This window comes from Thermobia domestica, chromosome 7 (genome assembly GCF_964235325.1).
Source record: "Thermobia domestica chromosome 7, izTheDome1.hap1.1, whole genome shotgun sequence".
NCBI lineage: Eukaryota > Metazoa > Arthropoda > Insecta > Zygentoma > Lepismatidae > Thermobia > Thermobia domestica.
Window position 1 is genome coordinate 242,705,625 of NC_137460.1, and position 17,744 is coordinate 242,723,368.

Here is a 17,744-nt window from a genome sequence, read left to right on the forward strand (position 1 = left end):
CCACAATGTTCGCCACTGTTGCCACTGAAGCTCCAACCAGACGCGCACTAACGATCATGGCTCTTTGGAATTCTGTCAGGTCGCCCATTTTACCGCACCACGACACTCACAGGTGAGCTGGTTACTGCTGACGGAAGAGGAAGGTCCACATGACACATTGAAAACAAAAAACGATCGGCAACCGCAACTTGTGTTGTACAGTGAAGTGAAATCTTTTTAGATTTTTTCCTATCCTCTGTGTATATGTATATACTAATATGGGGAAGAAATATAAAATGCTAACCGTATGTATTGTAATGGATCCTTGACATCTATTGTAGACGCTAAAGGGGGCCGCAGTGTGAAAAGGTTGGGAAAGGCTGATCTAGAAGATCTTTTCTCATACATTAGAAACCCAGAAACCATGAATGTAAGTGATTTACGGAAATCAAAGGTATTTTCTGGATATACATATGTATGAATGGTTCAGAGGTAGTGAACTTATATGATTTGTATCTTCATTCACTTCTTTTATTGATATGCATATTAAATTAAATCACTGTATTTCTGACTCAGTGAACCAGCATGGGCTAAATTAGATCTTCTGTCCTCTGCAGTATTTTGAAATAGTCCATTTATTTTAATATGTATAACTCTGTACAGTGATTTCACTTGTGAAGTGTCCCTGTAAACTGATTCTTAAAATATTCATGTAAGATCGAACAGCGTACTTCTCTGAGGTGTGCTTCGTGAATGTGTCGGTAGACTTGTCACCTTTGTAATCAAGGAATGCCGGGTTTACAGTCCTGGTAAAGAACAGTTTCTCTCCGGGGCGCAAAACGAGCGGTGGTTCAGGTCCTACTTTAAGCTGTTCTTCACAATCCCACAAATCTATTTAATCAAATTACTTGATTTAAGGAATAGAAAAAGACTTTTTTGTTTTTTATGTATTTATTATTATTATAATTTTTAAAACATGGTTTTTGCCAACTTTCGATTCGAAACACTTTTCACCTCTTTTTCAGTGTATCTAAATCAAACTTGGTGCTACATAAAAGATATGACCAAACCGCGATGGCTCAGTAGTAGAGCGTTTACCAGAGGTAAGCTTTGTGGTAGACAAACATCTTGTGCGTGGATTTTCTCGTGCTTCTTCCTATCCACCCACTTTCTTCATTTCTCATCACCGACTCCTTTAGCCTGACCGGCATAACTGTGGGACGCAGAACTTAAGGATTTCATTTCAAAAGACATGACGTATGGAATGGTTTGATTGTCCATCCTCTAGAATAAAAGTGATGAAATAAATTTGTAGTTCGATAGTAAGTTTTCCTTCTTTGTAACTTGTAGGTAATGAAAAGTCCTGGGTGTGTATCTCCACATAAAATCCTAAATAACAAACACTCAATTGACTATCTTGATCCGTGAATCATTCAGGGAATTGGTGATGTCTTAACGTATGAGAATTTTTATTTACTGTTAATAGATATGCATCCCATCCTTGTTTATTTCTTTGTCAAGTTTAAAAACGACTGTAAAATTTGTGTTCTTAATTTGCGTTTGTGTTAAGTGACGGGAACAATAATAATCTTAAATTAAGTAATTGTGAATGTGGTACCAAATGAGTTAAAAGTGAGATATAATCATAAAGCGTAAACCAGGTTGGATTGACGGGGGGGAGGGGGGGGACTGAATTACCAGCGTCATTTGGCTGGGAGTGATCGAGTTTTTTACATTCATTGTGGAGGGATCCTATTCCAGCATGTTGATACAAAAGTTGGGAATGTGTGTGTGCCAAATGCTTGTCCTTGTATTTACTTTAACGTGCAATATTCGTGTCCTTTATTTTTCAGATGTCACAAAGCTTCACAAATGAACAGTGAAGTATTTATCGATGATGTCCTGTATGAATCGCCATGCAAAAGCGTACACAAAAGGTTCCAAGTGTGGTAGGGCAAGTTATTACTGGACGTGTTGTTAAAGTGGTCTCAGAAAAGGAAGCCGTCTTAGAAGTGAAAGGACCTTCTAGGAATAAAACATACGTTGTATTTAGTTCCGATGCTTTCTTTATACACAATTTCCCATGTGGCAACCAGCCGCTGCAAGATTTCATCTGCAGCGGCACTGTTTTGCAGTGTTACGCAAAGAAATTGAAAGAGCCACACAGATGCGGTGCTTTATATGTAGCCACATTAATTTGGATTGGAATCAAACCCACGGTAAGCAATGCCACATCTGTCCTTGAAGACAAGGAATATAAAAACCAGTGCGGGAAAGTTTTAGACATTGTAAGCCAGGAAGAGGCGGTTATATTATGGACGTTGTATCACAAGAACATTCAAGTGAAAACTCTTGTTCTGTGCCCTAAAGAAGTACTGTTTATTCATTACAGAAATTGTGCGGATATAGAACATATCACTGATTGTGTTGAAGTGGGAGAGAAAGTTTGGTTCGATTGCGTTGCTTTAGTGGGGACTCACGAACGCGGGCCACAGTTTGTATGTACATTAGCGTGGGTTGGAGTAAAGCCTCGTCTAGCCAGCACTCGAAATAAATTGGTAGTGGAAAACGATACACCTGAACATGGACCTGTGTGTCGTCGACCGGCTGCAAATTTAGAAACAAAAAAGAATTTAATTGTCGGTAAAATCTACGAAGGTACTGTGAAAATTTTACGCCCACCATTCGGTTTTGTAATATCTGTGAAACTCTGTGGCCATAGCATTGATGTGTTTGCGTTAACACAGGATTTAAGTGAAGAGTATATGGGAGAAAAATTGCCCGTTAATTTACCAGTGGAGAGTGTTGTTAAACCCGGTGATGTTGTCCAGTTGCAAGTGAGAAAGTGTTCGAACACAATGCAGCCGTATCGCCACTACGGAAGCTATGTGTGGAAAGTACCTGAAGAATGTTCCTCCCTAGCCACAGGGGCAGTGGTTGATCAAAGTGTTTGTTTGGAGGAAGATGAAAGTGGTGTAATAGACATTCTTTTCGAACGCTCAGGTGTTATTAAGACTTCAAATGGGAATGAAATCATCTTCTCCAATTGTAACGCAGAGTTGTATGACATTGCGCTGACAAAATTTCAGCTGACGAATATTTTAAATCAAGGTTAGTATTTAGTCTTTCAGTATGTAAAGTGGAATCCAAATAGTGTGTATCAGAGTTCTTTTATGGGCTTCCGGGAAGGAGCATATAATTAGATGCAAAACTCATCAAGTTTTTGTTGTTGAGTAATGTCATTTACAGACGTCAGTCAATAAATGACACGGTCGATCGCAAAAAATTCGTGTATTTTGTATGTATGTTTCTTTGTTACACTGTTATTATGTCTTAATTCGTAGCAAATTCACGGACTCAGAACCCTTTCTGTTAACTTGTACCAGTGTACGCCATATTGTGATGCCGCTACTGTATTTTTCTTAGTGGAGAAAGTATAAAAGGTGAACCTGAAAGATGTGCCCAAACTCCGAGAGGTGATTCGTGACATCAAAAGAAGACAAAAAGTCTTCTTGCATGTTGTCGAATTCCGCTTCGTATACGAGTGACAGGGGTGCCAACTTGGAATCGAGTGGGAGACCCGGGTTCGATTCCCGGCGGGAGCTCATTTGGTTCGGATTCCACGTTAATCAGTAGGTCCACGTCTCACATAGCCTCGCTGCTGAACGGGACGTTAAACTCAAAGAATCCAAATTGGAATCGAAATTCGAATCCTGACAATTGGAACGGAACAGAAAGATGTGCACAAACTATCTCTGTCTGCGCAACTGCCTAATGTACCATTTTGCTGATGTACATAAACACATTGAACTAGTTTTGATATCACGAATCACACTCCGCAATTTGTGCATATCTTTGTGCTCCCGTTCCAATTGTCAGTATTCGATTGTCAATTCCAAGTTGACATCCCAGTCACTCGTACAACACGCGGAATTCGACAACATGATAGAGGACTTTTTGTCTTTTGATGTCACGAACCACCTCCCGGAATTTGTGCACATCTTTTAGGTTCGTCCTGTATAGCTACCCCACAGTGCGCTGCGATTTTGTTTTGCAAAATCCTGCTGAGTTTTTACATCTAATGATATGCTGTTTTGTATTATTATTATTATTAATTCTTTTTATTATTATTATTATTATTACTTGAGAAACCCTGGTGGAAATTATTATATACACTATATAGTAAAATGTAATTAATAAAATTCCGTTAAATGGAGGAAGATAACTTTTGTTCTAATTATCATCAAGGTTAAAATTAGATTAAAAAAGACAAGTTAAGATTCTAAGAAAGATCAGGAAGAGGATACCGGTAACAATGGAACGGCTGAGTATCTATTCTTTCTAGAATGTCAGTTAAAGTCATAGACGTTCACACTAGCACCACTTAACTGCTTGATGGGTTCGAGAAACAATGCTAATGGTTCCAAGTTAATCTACGACGTTGCCACATAGTGAAAATGTTAAACCCCCATAGCGGCTGAAGAAGGTCGCTGAAGGTATAGCATTTTCGCTTTATTAAAGAAGTTAAAAAGTACGGTATTAAATTCTCTATGTAAGTGAGTGAGTGAGTGGGTGAGTGGGTGAGAGAGAGAGAGAGAGAGAGAGTGAGTGAGAGAGTGAGTGTGTGTGTCTGTCTGTCTGTCTGTCTCTGTCTGTCTGTCTGTCTCTCTCTCTCTCTCTCTCTCTCTCTCTCGTTATTTGCGAATTTGTCATTCAATGGAGCATCAAAAATTACCTGAAAGAAGTGATGGAATTTTCCACATCACTCTTACCGTTCCCGAGATATTAGCTAAAAGTTTCGATTTCGGGAGATTTAAGGAGCCCTGTCTCGGGAATCGTAAGTCAAAGAGAGATGATATTGATGTTGATCAATACCTAAGAGGATGGTGAACATTTTAGTACCAAATAGTAACCGTTGGTCACTGTCCAACTGACCACCGTTCCCCAGATATTGGCCGAAAAAAGTTCGGATTTCGAGAGATTTAAGGAGCCATATCTCGAGAACCGTAAGTCATAGAGAGATGATATTTTGAGAATTTTTCAATCTTGAGCATGTGTCTTCGTAAAACAACATATCGTAGAATGTTTTAACAGAACTCTTAAAACATATGGAAAAAATGAGTAATTAAGGAAATTATAAATGCATAGATATATTATAAGAATTGTTTAATGAGTATAATAATAAAGTACATTGTACAATTGGTATTAAGCCTGTAGAAATGAATAAGAAAAAATAATTCTTTTTAAGTACGTTCTGACATTCTCAACTGGTTTTGATCTGAATAATAGTTCTCTAATGTCCATGGGTGCCATTTTTAGAACACCCGATATACATGATGCTCACAGTATTTGCTGCAGTTTTGAACTTGAAATACGTGGAAAATACCATGCGTAGAGAGTCGCAGTAATCACTGAAAGTACATATATTAGTCTCCGAACATAGATATTTATTGTTTATTAATGGATGTTTTAGGTTGTGTTTGGCATTAAAAAAAAAATAAAATAAAATAAAAATAAAAAAGGTAAAACCCGTTTAAAATAAAATTTTCCATAATAATAAAGTAATGTGTGTTTCTGTCTTTCCGCGCAGAAAAGAGAGCCTAGAGCCACCAGTTTTGTATACAGATCGATCTTACCAGATCTATACGCCTATGAAACTCTTCTTTTCTAATTTCAGCCTGAGTTGGGAATATATGTATCAAAGAAGATGATAAATATCCGGGATAAAGGATGTTCCTGTCAAATTCATAGTTTCTGGAGTTGCTAAAATGAATTAGTAACAGTCCAGATGTCGTTTTAAGTCCAACTGTCTGGCCCAGGGTGTCTATCGGTCACGAAAGTCATGAAAATCTAAAAAAAGTCACGAAATTTAGCTTTTGGGTCACGAATTTTATTATCTGTACAAATTTAAGTGCAAACCGGAAAATTTTGTTCTATAAAACGTCAAAATTCACTACCAAAAATGCCTATGGTCGGCTTTAGACGCTGCCAAGTCGCAACCAAAGTATGCTTCTATCGCATGTATGAAAATTCGGCCTAATTCGCACTTGAGAATGTTACGAAATTTTATGGTTTGATAAAGAAAAGGTCACGCAAAAGTCAAGAAATTTCATTTTGAAATTTTAGTAGACACCGTGTAGCCTCCATTTTCATGAAAAGTTGTGAGTTGGAGGAAATGAAAAATAATATGTCCAAAATGAACAATAATAGTGTCAAATTCATAGTTTTCGTGGTCGCTAAGTTGAATTGTCACATTTATGGCGCCGTTCAGTTCCAAGTTCAACCCATTTATGTTACTCGTTTCTTTACATTTAAATATGATATAGGCTATTGCGTAAACCGTAACCTTCCGCTGCAAAGTACGGGTATTTCAGCTGATATTTAATACTTAAAAAGATAGACAACTTAATCTTATATATATAAGGTTAGAGGGATAAAATTTGATTCTTAGACTTCTAATTTCAAAATAATTGAACACATTAAACAATTTTTGATGTTTTATTTAGAAGGAAAATGTGGGAAGAAAAGGGAATGGGTTTACAATTCTTATAATAAGATATCGATATTCCTTAACGTTAGAGACATGAAATTTGGTATTTAGACTTTTAATTGAAAATAATTGAATATATATTTGAACATTTTTACTTTAAGGGACGAAAGGTGAGAAGAAAGTATCGTGGTCGTGAGCAAAAATCGAATTCGAGATTTCAAATGTCATAGTCCATAGATATCGAAAAAGTGTTAATTATATCCTGACAATATTGAATAACTCATTTGTTCTTAATAATCTACGAGGTATAGTTTATTCTTGGGGGTAAGTTATTTTCAGACATTTTTCTCAAAAACGACTCAAGCCATTTCGTTCATATTTCATAGGCAAATATTTCATTAATAATATAATATTGTGCAAATTATTCCTTACGAAAAAATTCACAATGGGTAGTTCACTCTTGAGAATGAATTTCTTTTCAGACAATATTTTATTCAAAAACGACTCAGGCGATGGTCGTATTTTATAAATAAATATTTCATTATTATTCTTACAATGTTCCATATATTACTTCCATGAAAACATGCACAAGGGATAGTTTACTTTTAGGGATGAGTTTCCTTTTGGTGAAGTTTTTCGAAAATGCTTTATAATTTTGTTCATGTTTCACAAGAAAATGTTTCACTGATAACTGCAGCACAACATGATTTTGTTTATGGAATTGGAGCGAGAAAGTTTAGTGCGGTGACCTGTACCTTTTCTTTGATATTTGATTTAGAAAGAAATAAGATGTTGGAAGGAAAAGGAATGGTGCTACAATTATTATAATAAAATGACGATATCTCAGAATCTCTTAAGATTAAAGACATGAAAGAGCCTATCCAGTTGCAATGATGTGAACAGACTTTGGGAGAAATGGCTGCAATTCAGCTCAAATGTAGAAGAGACTATGTAGATTCTATATTCTGAAAGCAATTTGTAATAAAATGGATGGAACATAGTCAAAAAGCACGAAACATTAACGTAGGTTCAAGAAAAGAAATTCTCCTAAAATGGATGGAACATACCATTCAATTTTGTTAAAGTCAAATGAAAATCAGTGGAAAAATGAAGTCTTCTACGTATCTCAAAAACTATAATGAGGAGCTATTACTAATTGAAAGCTTATTGCCAAGACTTAATGAAGAGCTTAAAAACGATATTTAGCACGTAAGGTAAATATAGATAGAACATTGTTAAAAGTCAAGTTACCATTCTAAACAACTGTGTGTGCATTCCCATAGGTCTACAATAGAACCACGTAAATAAGTAAAATCAATAATAATTATAAGTATATGCATCTTGGTCGAATTACCCAGGGCGACCCACGTGGAGGTTATGTGCTTGAAAATCTCACATCTTGATTTGAAATCTTCGAACCCGATTTAGCACTCAATGTGACTTTTGACCTGATCACATGACACAGTCCGTTGCTTATGGCAAATCGGATAGACCCTTTGTTGTTTAGACTTTACATTTACAATAATAAAAAACATGTTTCAGCATTTCTTAATAATTGACCAAGAAGACGTGCTAGAGGGTATGGTGGCAGGAGAGGGTGAAGGAGACTACAATTAATGGACGATATAAAAACAGAAAGATTACGTGAAGACGAAGAGGTTAGCGGAAGACCGTGGAGCATGGAAGCTTCTCAGCTGCGGCAAGTGATTTAAAATAATAGCAAAATACTTATGATGATGACCAAGAAGATAAGAAAAAGTGGTTCACAGCTGACGTGGAAGGAGTGAAGTGGAAATTGCAGTTACTAAAATAAGACGCACGTTTTTCAGAATTAAGGTGGCGGATATGAAATTTGGCATGACTTCTAATTTAAAATAATAAAACATTTGTTTCAGAGTTTTCTGGTATTTAACTTAGTGAACCACCCCCAACCATTTGTATTTTTTTTTCTAAGATCTTCCTGTCATCATCTTCATCATCGGTATTCTGCCGTGGAATTATCGGCAAGTGGTGCATTACGTGCTCCACCTACCTGGTCAGACAATCCTTGCTAACCTCTACTCTCAGCAGCTGCAGAGGGTGCACCGTGCATTGCAACATAAAAAGTCGGCATTGATGAATCACAATGGTGTGCTGTTCTTCCACGACAATGCCAAGTCACATGAGGCAAAGAGGACAGTGTAGACCCTTCAACAACTTGGGTGGGAGGCACGGTTCTTGGCTGTGCCATGCACCATATTTATTGGACCTTGCGGCAATAGATTAATACCTGTTTCATTCCCTCGACAACCACCTCTGTAGGGAAATCCTTTGCAAATGAGGGAGACCTGCGAAAGACACCGAATTATTTGCATCCGCGACCGCCGAGTTTTATCATCAGGGTATTGTTCAGCTGCAAAAACGTTGACAGAGGTTTTGGATACTGATACTGAAGGAGATTACTTCAAACTTAAAGGTATGTACCGTCCAATGTATTGCTCTTTGTTTACCACTGCTCTAGAATGGCAAGAATAATTTTTATTTGGTTATCCCGTTGAATACTTGACTTAAGTGTGTTTTATGGGTTAAGGTATTTAATTCAGTGTAATGAACTATAATTCCAATAATATGAGATAAATGGATGTGAGGAATTTTATTTTGCAGGGCAGAAAGTGAAGTTCATTAGGAAATTCGTGGAAGGGAAGCAAGATCCTATCATTTGTTTTGGCGGAAAAATAAAGGACTCTTTTGAGCAGGCTGCCAAGCTCTATAAATATTGTTCAGAGAACAATCTCAAACAGTCCATATCACAACGATTGGTAAGATATTATAACTTATATATATATATGTATGTACTAGGAAGTCTAGAAAATATGAGCTAGAGCTCCTTCGTAGCTAAGCGGTTAGCGTACGCGCCTTTGCCATGGAAGACTCGGATTCGATTCCCGGCGGCAACTGATATGGTTCGGATTCCACGTTAATAAGTAGGTCCTGTCTCGTATAGCCTCGCTGCTGAAAAGAACGTTAAACTCAAAATCAACTCAACTCAAATATTGACGTTTTGCGCTCGAGATGACGTTAGCGTATCAAATCGCAGGATATATGAATCGCAGTAGGTTAGGCCTAACGTAATTTGACATTAGACGCTAGTAGATGTGAAAATCTGGTTGGAATTCCTATATTCAGACGTAAGGTTTGCGTCGTGAAAAAAGATGAGTGAACCTCCCTCAAAACTGGGCTACGGTTTGCAGTTTTATTTTGATAAAGATGCAGATGCTGCCCAGACCTGTAAAGAACTTTGTGCTGTTGTGGGCAAGATAAGTATGAAAACCAACAACCAAAAGATGATTTAGTCCTTTTCGTCTTGGAAATTTTTATGTCGAAGATGCTCCTCAATGGCTGACCAATCACATCAAAAGAGGATGATATTGTGGCAAACGTCGAGCAAGATCTGCATGTAAAGAGCTATGACATCGGTAATAATCTTAACATCCATCACCAAACAGTGTGAAACAATTTAGAAAAAGCTAGCTACACAAAGGAACTCGACGTGTTTTTGGTACGTGATCTGACTCAATAAGGTTTTCAAGATCTAGTTTCTATTCTATCTGCGAATCGACTGAAACGTAAAATTCGAACCATTTCTGAAGTGGTTGCTTACAGATGATGAAAACTCACAACAACAATGTACGGCAAAGATCGTGGTCAAAGCAAGAAGAAACACCACAGTCCATAACAAATCCCACACTGACGCCCAGGAAGACTATGCTGTGCGTTTTGCATGATTGTAAGGGTATTGTGCATCACGAGCTGTTGCCGATGGCCTGAGACCAGTACTGTCTACAATTAACTTGAGTGCACCTACCAATTCCAAAGAAACTGCTTTAAAATCGTCAATAGAAAGGAATGTCGTATACCACATTGACAACACCAGACCACGTTTGCGTGAACTTGGCTGGGAGGTTTTAATGCATGCACCGTATAGCCCAAACCTGGCACCGTCTTACTCTCAGTTGTTTCGGTCTCTGCAGAACTCCTTGAATGGTGTTGTTAGTTTCAAAAGAGTCTTTAAAACCCACCATCACTTTTTTTTTTTTTTTTTTTTTTTTTTTGACCAGAAACTACGTAAGTTCTGTGACGATACAATTACGGTGTTGGCAGAGAAATGGCAGAAGGTGATGGAACGAAAAGGGTACATAAGTGGTTTCATGTTATTTTTATTATAATGTATTCTCAATTTTGACTTTCAAAAGCTCAATATTTTTTTACACAACCTGATATGTATGATGTAGACTAAATATATTTGGCAGTTAATTTTCATTAACCCTTAAATAAGTATATGAGATCAAGTACCATTTCAATTGCTTTTTTTTTTTTAAATTAAACTTCTCTTTAGACCATCATTTTAAATTTAGTAAAGATCAGGACACTCAGTGTGTGCATTTGTTGTTGGAACGTGCACAATTAGATATTGTTTTCAAACTTATATAAGATTTGATCCCAACAACTTCCTGAATATGTATAAAGTTTGTTAGAACCTTTCTATTTCAAGTGTGCCATCGAAAAATGTGTGAAACATTCTTCGGCCTGTTAATATTTCTCTTTCTATTTATTCTATTTACCACATTTTTGTTATTAAAATATAAAATCAGCTTACCATAGAATAATATCTATGTATTTAACTTTTTCCTTGCATATTTACAGCTTACTAACAAAAAAAACTTTTCAGTTATAATCTACCCAAAGCAAGATATATATATCCAGAAACATCCCGAAACAACATGACTTCTTTTTCTTCTTTTTTCTCGAAGGCATGTGTATTGAACCATAGCAGTTTCTGCCTTCAACATTCTCCTCCCCTTAACTATAGTTCGTACCCCAATCTATCACGTGGTCTACGACTTCTATGTGATCTCCGGCACTCTGTACTATTAGACCCTGTTTGCTGTGTACAGCCCTTTGATACGTTTTTTTGATTGGTCTCATTCAAATAACTATCGTCCAAACGCCGGTCTACTCCTGTCTGACCAGTAACTTTATACTCAGGACTTCTTAGTCTCAACATCCTCTTATCCTCTGAGTTTATTACTTTCTTATTTTCACAAGAATTCAGATCATTTATTCTGATTTGATGTCTATGACAATACCATTAACCAACACTTCTAAAAGATTATTACCTAAGTATCGAGCAAAACGCCCTTTAATAAATTTAGGTAAGTCTCCCCTATAATTCCATACCCATATAGTCATACCTTCTTTCCAATTTACCTCTCTGCGTTTAGGACACTCGGGTGCTTTAGTTTGATTATCGAACGACACTGGAGTAATATTAAACCATGTACATGGTTTGAACGCAAACACCAATGAAGCTGGAGCAGCGTGGATAACTTTCAATGGAATGTGTAAAAACGCATAATTAATCCCCTTTAACCAATTAACTACACACTGACGGTTAATTCGATACCCATTCTGAACATATCTTTTCTTCATTAATTTTTTTAAAAGTCTGCACCGCCCTCTCAGCGCTACCATTACTTTCGGGGGAATACGGTGGTGTAGAAACCAATTTGATACTTCTCTTCTTGCAATATTCTTGAAACTCCTTACTTCTAAAAGGAGGTCCATTATCTGTAACTATAGCTTCAGGAAACCCCACCAATTCAAATAACTCTTCTAAACAAGTCAAAGTTGCAGAAGGGTTCGTCGCATCCTCTTTCCACACTTTAATCCAATGGGAATATGTATCCACCATGAGCATAAAAAGGAAACCAAACAACTGACAATGGTCTATATGTACGTATCCTACTAAAAGGTTTTTCTGAATTCGGCCAAGAACAATAATAATTTTTAGGTGAATTATTAGCTGTAGCTGAACAAACTTCACAACTCTTTAAATAACCACGTAATTCATTAATCATGTCAGGCCACCATACTTCGTTATTCGCTAATTTCACAGTAGCATACTCCAGATGATCTTTGTGCAATCTTTCCATATAGAACGCTGTCAACCTTCTAGGAAGCACTATTCTTCATGTCCTGATATTCCTTATAATCAAAACAAGGTGGTAATCTTTTAGGCCAACCAGATAACATCCATTCTTTAATCTTTTGTATCGTAGGATCTTTCTTAGACTCATCTTCTATCTCTGTCTTATCTAAAATAGTAGATGAAATTTCACTGATGTAATCGGGAACTATTTGATCCTCTTCAGTAGACGTTTCTAAAGGAAACCTTGACAAGAAATTAGCCACTTTTACAGCGTTACTATACACTATATCATAATCATAATTGGCTAAGATTAGAAACCAACTTTGCATTCTTGGAGAAGCTTCATCTGGAGCAGCTTTCAAACCAAAAATCCATTTCACTGGTTGGGAATCAGTGATAATCTTGAAGTTTCTGCCAAACAAAACTTTATGGAATTTACGCACAGCAAAAACCACAGCTAAAGCCTCTCTTTCGAATTGGGAATATTTTTTCTCCGCTTCCGATAGAGTAGCTGAGGTACAAGCTACTGTTTTAAACTGACCATCTATTTCATTGTACAGTACTGCCCCTACTCCGTCTGGAGAGGCATCTGTCATCAGTACCACCTTTGATGTTTCATCGAATGGATGTAAAATTCTTGCATCTTGTAGCATGCTTTTCGCTAACTGAAACTCGCTCTCTTGTTTGCTAGACCATTCCCAGCGTACACCTTTTTTTTAATAATCCATATAATGTAGGAATACAGGACGGCAATGAAGGTAAGTGTCTATGATAGAAATTCAGCATACCTAAGAAAGATTGTAACTGTATTACATTTTTAGGCGAAGGAGTATTCAAAATCGGTTGCAGCTTGTCTTTTGCTGGAAGAATGCCTTTCTGAGAAATATCGTATCCTAAATATCTTATGGAATCAACAAAGAAAATATTTTTTCCTTTGTTTACCTGTATGTTGTAATGTTTAAATTTCTTCAAGACTTGCACTGTTCTCTGATAACATTCTTCCACCGTACTTCCCCAAATAAGCACATCATCAAGATAACAACCTACCGACTGTGCCAATTGTTAATATTTATCTTTCTATTTATTCTATGTATTTACCACATTTTTGTTATTAAAATATAAAATCAGCTTACCATAGAATAATATCTATGTATTTAACTTTTTCCTTGCATATTTACAGCTTACTAACAAAAAACCTTTTCAGTTATAATCTACCCAAAGCAAGATATATATCCAGAAACATCCCGAAACAACATGACTTCTTTTTCTTTTTTTTTTTTTCTCGAAGGCATGTGTATTGAACCATAGCAGTTTCTGCCTTCAACAGGCCCCAACCCTGCCGCCCTCTTACAGAGGAAAGCTTCCCCTTTACTTTTGGGGAAAAAGTGAATGACCTCGGCTGTATTACCAATTTGTCTTTCAGTCGTTTGGTCTTGGCGAGTGAAGATCGTAGGCTACTTAGAATGGCTAGCAAGACGGTGCACAGTGAAGCCCATGAAATAACTCAATATGGCAACCATGTCCGCATCCAACTATTGAAAAGACCTCGGCCAAAGTAACTTGTCCCTCCTTTTTTCAAGGGAGGTATAAGAAATACATCAGTAGCAACGCCAGAAGAAGCACACTTGAAACAGAAACGCTCTAGTATGTTTAGTTAAGTTTTGGTGATAACTTTAAAGTTTTTTTAAAAAGTAAATTAGTAACCATTAATTATCAAAATGAATAATGTTTTTATTTTTGAACATCTGTTGAGGTTACTACTGGTATTACGCTGGACTGGTATTACGTGATTTTACCAGTTCATCTATTCAACGGTTAACTAGCACTTAATTTAATATATGTATGTCTGTCGTGCATAAATAAAACTTTTATTAATGCGTTAGGAATATTGTTCAACACTTAAATAATTCGCGTTATTTATGTACGTTTCCTCTCGTGTGAAGGGGAGAATATCCTATGTAATCAGAAGTAGACACAGTGATATCACCTACCACGCGCAACATGCGAGGAGCGTCCACAGTCATAACGAAGACAATAGAATGGCCCATCATATCGAGTTCGCGGACTTCTAACGTGTTGCTATAAGCAAGAACAAATCAGTGTGGGAAATTTCACGCCCCCTAAACATGCTCAGGTTTGCCATTTTCGGTGCCATAGTGAAATATAAATATAGCGGGACATCTATAACATAAAAGCGACCCAGCTGTCCTTAACATTTCGATCTCCGGGGACCGTCAAGCATTCAAGAGATTCATTCTGGGAAACAGATATTCATTCCTCGCTACCGTCACCGAGGAATTGAACAGTTTATCAGGAGCTGCCTCTAAACCACAGACCACATCGACACCTGCTCATGTGTATGGAGCGACGCCACTGGATCGTGGACAGTGAAAAGGCGTTATTGAGAGTGATGAATCTTGGTACACCATGTGGTGGACTCATGAAACCGAGTTTGGAGAAGACCTCGTGAACATCTGCAGGTCTGTGTAGTGCTTACAGTGACATTAGGAGGTGAGTCATTATATTGTTGGACTTGTTTCTCGTTGGTGGCCCCGCATGGGATAGTCGCTAACGCCCTCGCCTTTGGTGCGAGCGGTCCCGGGTTCGATTCCCGGTGGGGATAATCGAAAAAGTGTAACAGCTTTTTCAGGCCAGCCATCTTCAATGAGGTTTTTGCTGGGTTTCCCTCATTTACACCAGACAAATGCCAGGAGGGTACCTAACATATCCGGGCCGCTTCCTTTCTTCCCCAATCCTTTCTTCCTTCCCTTTCATCGGATAGTGTGCTCACCGAGGGACGTCATCCCTCATGTAGGAGATGGGCTAAATGGCCTTAGATGGCGACAGCCCAGAAATCTAATTCCTAATCCTTGTTTCTCGTGGAGAGGGCTTAGACATCCTGCTCTCCGTAGCAGTGTCACTGAAAAGGGTAGCAAGGACGTTCTTTTTAACCGCTCACTTCATGCCGACCGTTTTGGAGCTGAGTATTATGTGTATTAATATGACAGCACGCCTCGTGATTTCACGATAGTGGGCTGGCTTGCTCAGAGTCTGTATTTGAACCCCATTGAGCGTTTATAGGATGTTTTGGACGCTAACTTTGCATAGGACACGTAGACCTATATTAATGCCTGCCCTCATTTCAATTCTCCACGAAGAGGGGGGCATGGCGGCTCATGGCGAGAGCGCTTACCTATGGTGCGTGAGATACCTCGTTAAATCCCCGGCCAAGTAAGTTTGCGATGGACAGCATTGTGTCCGTTGGGTTTGTCGGGGTGCTCCCGTTTCCTCTCACTTTATCATTCCACAAATTCTTCCATCATCATCTTCCTTAACCGAATAGACATAACCGTGGGACATTAAAAGAAAGATCTCGTTTCTTTTTTTTTCTACGCGAAGAATGGGTTTCAATTCCCCAGAAAGTCTCTCGCCACCTGGTCGGAAATGTGCCTGCGAGACTGGAAGATGTTATACAGACAAAAGGAGAGTTAACCTCATATGTGATGCCACTCCTTGAGATGGGCCCACGAATAACTTACAAGATATTGCTGTTACAAGATACGTTTTGATCACACGGTGTACGTATATTAAGAATAAAAATACCGTATTTCACTAACTACCCTTTTCTAGTCACTAAGTAATAACCCAGAGGAATTTTAGTATTCTCACTTTCGTAATATTTTGAAAAAAATGAAAAAGTAATGGGAAATCTGATTAGCACTCGTAAGGTTCAGTATTTATATTTTATATATACTTTCCGTTACTTAATGTAACCTCAACAGTAGGTCTATCAAACGAAAGTAGAGTCAAAAATTTTTAATACCCGTTTTATTCTAATTTATTTATGTATTACTTAAAATTGTATGTTTAATTTTGGGGTAATTTATCGTTTTGTTCCAGATCAAGCAATTAAACAACCAGTTGGACGAGGACTCATTTGGTGAAGCACGCGGTGGCAATTCGGTTGATGAATCACTGGACAGGTCAGTACTCAATTGGATGAATGAGTGGTATCACTATCTTTAGAGTGGCGTAGCGAGTGAATTAAGGTAATGCTCGTTTGATGCCGATGGGAGTTATTTGAGTGGCTCGAATTTCACGTAAACTAAAGGTCCACATGTCTATAGCCTCAGCTACAGGCAAACAAGCAAGCAAATGCGCTGCATGATTGCTGAAGAGTTGGCGTAGTCGTTTTTGGTACAGAAGACTCGTGTGTTTCTCCAACAGAAGACATGTGGCCTATATCACATTAAATGGTAGACCTTTATCTTAGAAATACTATGCCGAAAATGTCTGTTAAACTCCAGAAAACAAAAATTAATTGCTAATAGCTTACGTCTGTGACTCTGTTTCTTCAATAAATTTGTTCATTATGTAAAGAAAAGAAGCAGTTAACGAAACACACACATTTAGTTGCTATTTTTGTTTCCATTCCATTATAAAGCAGAAGTAAATGGACAAGATATTAATTCATACGGGCCGCGGTGGCTTAGTGGTAGAACGTTCACCTCTGGTGCATGGAGTCCTTGGTTCGATCCCAGTTCTGGCCAAGTGAGCTTTGGCGGACAAACACCGTGTGCGTGGGTTTTCTAAAGGATCTCCTGTTTCCTCCCACTGTTCACTCCACCATTTAATTCATTTCTTTTCATCGCCGTCTCCTTTAGCCTAGCCGGCATAACCGTGGAACGTAAAACTTGATTTCATTTCATTTCCATTTCAAGATATTAATTCTTTTGCTTGAAGATGTATTTTCTTTATGAGCATTTGTAGCATCCTTGTAGTATTGAGATTTTGAAATTTGTCTCAAGGTACAGTAATCTGCATTCGCGCACACAGACAAATTCTTTGTATCAGAATGAAAGGTCAAATTGGTGTTTTTATTAAGTGTACTCAGGCTATTAGACAGGTGAAGATATTGACATTTGACGTTTCGAATGCAGACATTGAATTCGTCTTCAGAGATTGTGGTGAAGAGAGTTCTTACGACTTCAGCAACCTGAAAAGTCAGGCCTAGCGAAGCATAGCTTAGAGTTGGGACACAGAATCGATTTTACAAATACCACCATAGTAGCCAGTGCAACAATTTTTGGACAGAATTATGAAGGAAGCCAAAGCCATCTCAGTGAAAGATAGACACGGAGGACGGTTTGACGTCATCCGTCTCCTATCATTTCAGATCCACTTTTACCCGGGTTTTTATTGTTTATTAACCTTTTTTTTTTTTTTTTTGAAGGGGGAAGTGGTTTGAACCGATTAACGCTTTCAGAAAACATACAATATTTATTATCTTCTTGGAAATCAGCTGGA

At 37.8% G+C, this 17,744-nt stretch overlaps 1 protein-coding gene across 6 annotated transcripts in view; it reads left to right on the forward strand.

The window, feature by feature from the left end:
* The window catches only part of LOC145690794 (uncharacterized), an 85,854-nt gene that overhangs the window by 40,916 nt on the left and 27,194 nt on the right, over positions 1-17,744 (forward strand). For 4 of the 6 annotated variants that reach the window (XM_081766080.1, XM_081766079.1, XM_081766077.1 and 1 more), the window contains exons 2-4: positions 1,833-3,090; positions 9,113-9,267; positions 16,338-16,420. In XM_081766080.1, the coding sequence (XP_081622206.1) occupies positions 1,896-3,090; positions 9,113-9,267; positions 16,338-16,420 (1,433 nt within the window). In that variant the 5' untranslated portion in view covers positions 1,833-1,895. The remainder of the gene's footprint in view (positions 1-1,832; positions 3,091-9,112; positions 9,268-16,337; positions 16,421-17,744) is intronic. The other 2 variants (XM_081766075.1, XM_081766076.1) reach the window with 1 other exon arrangement.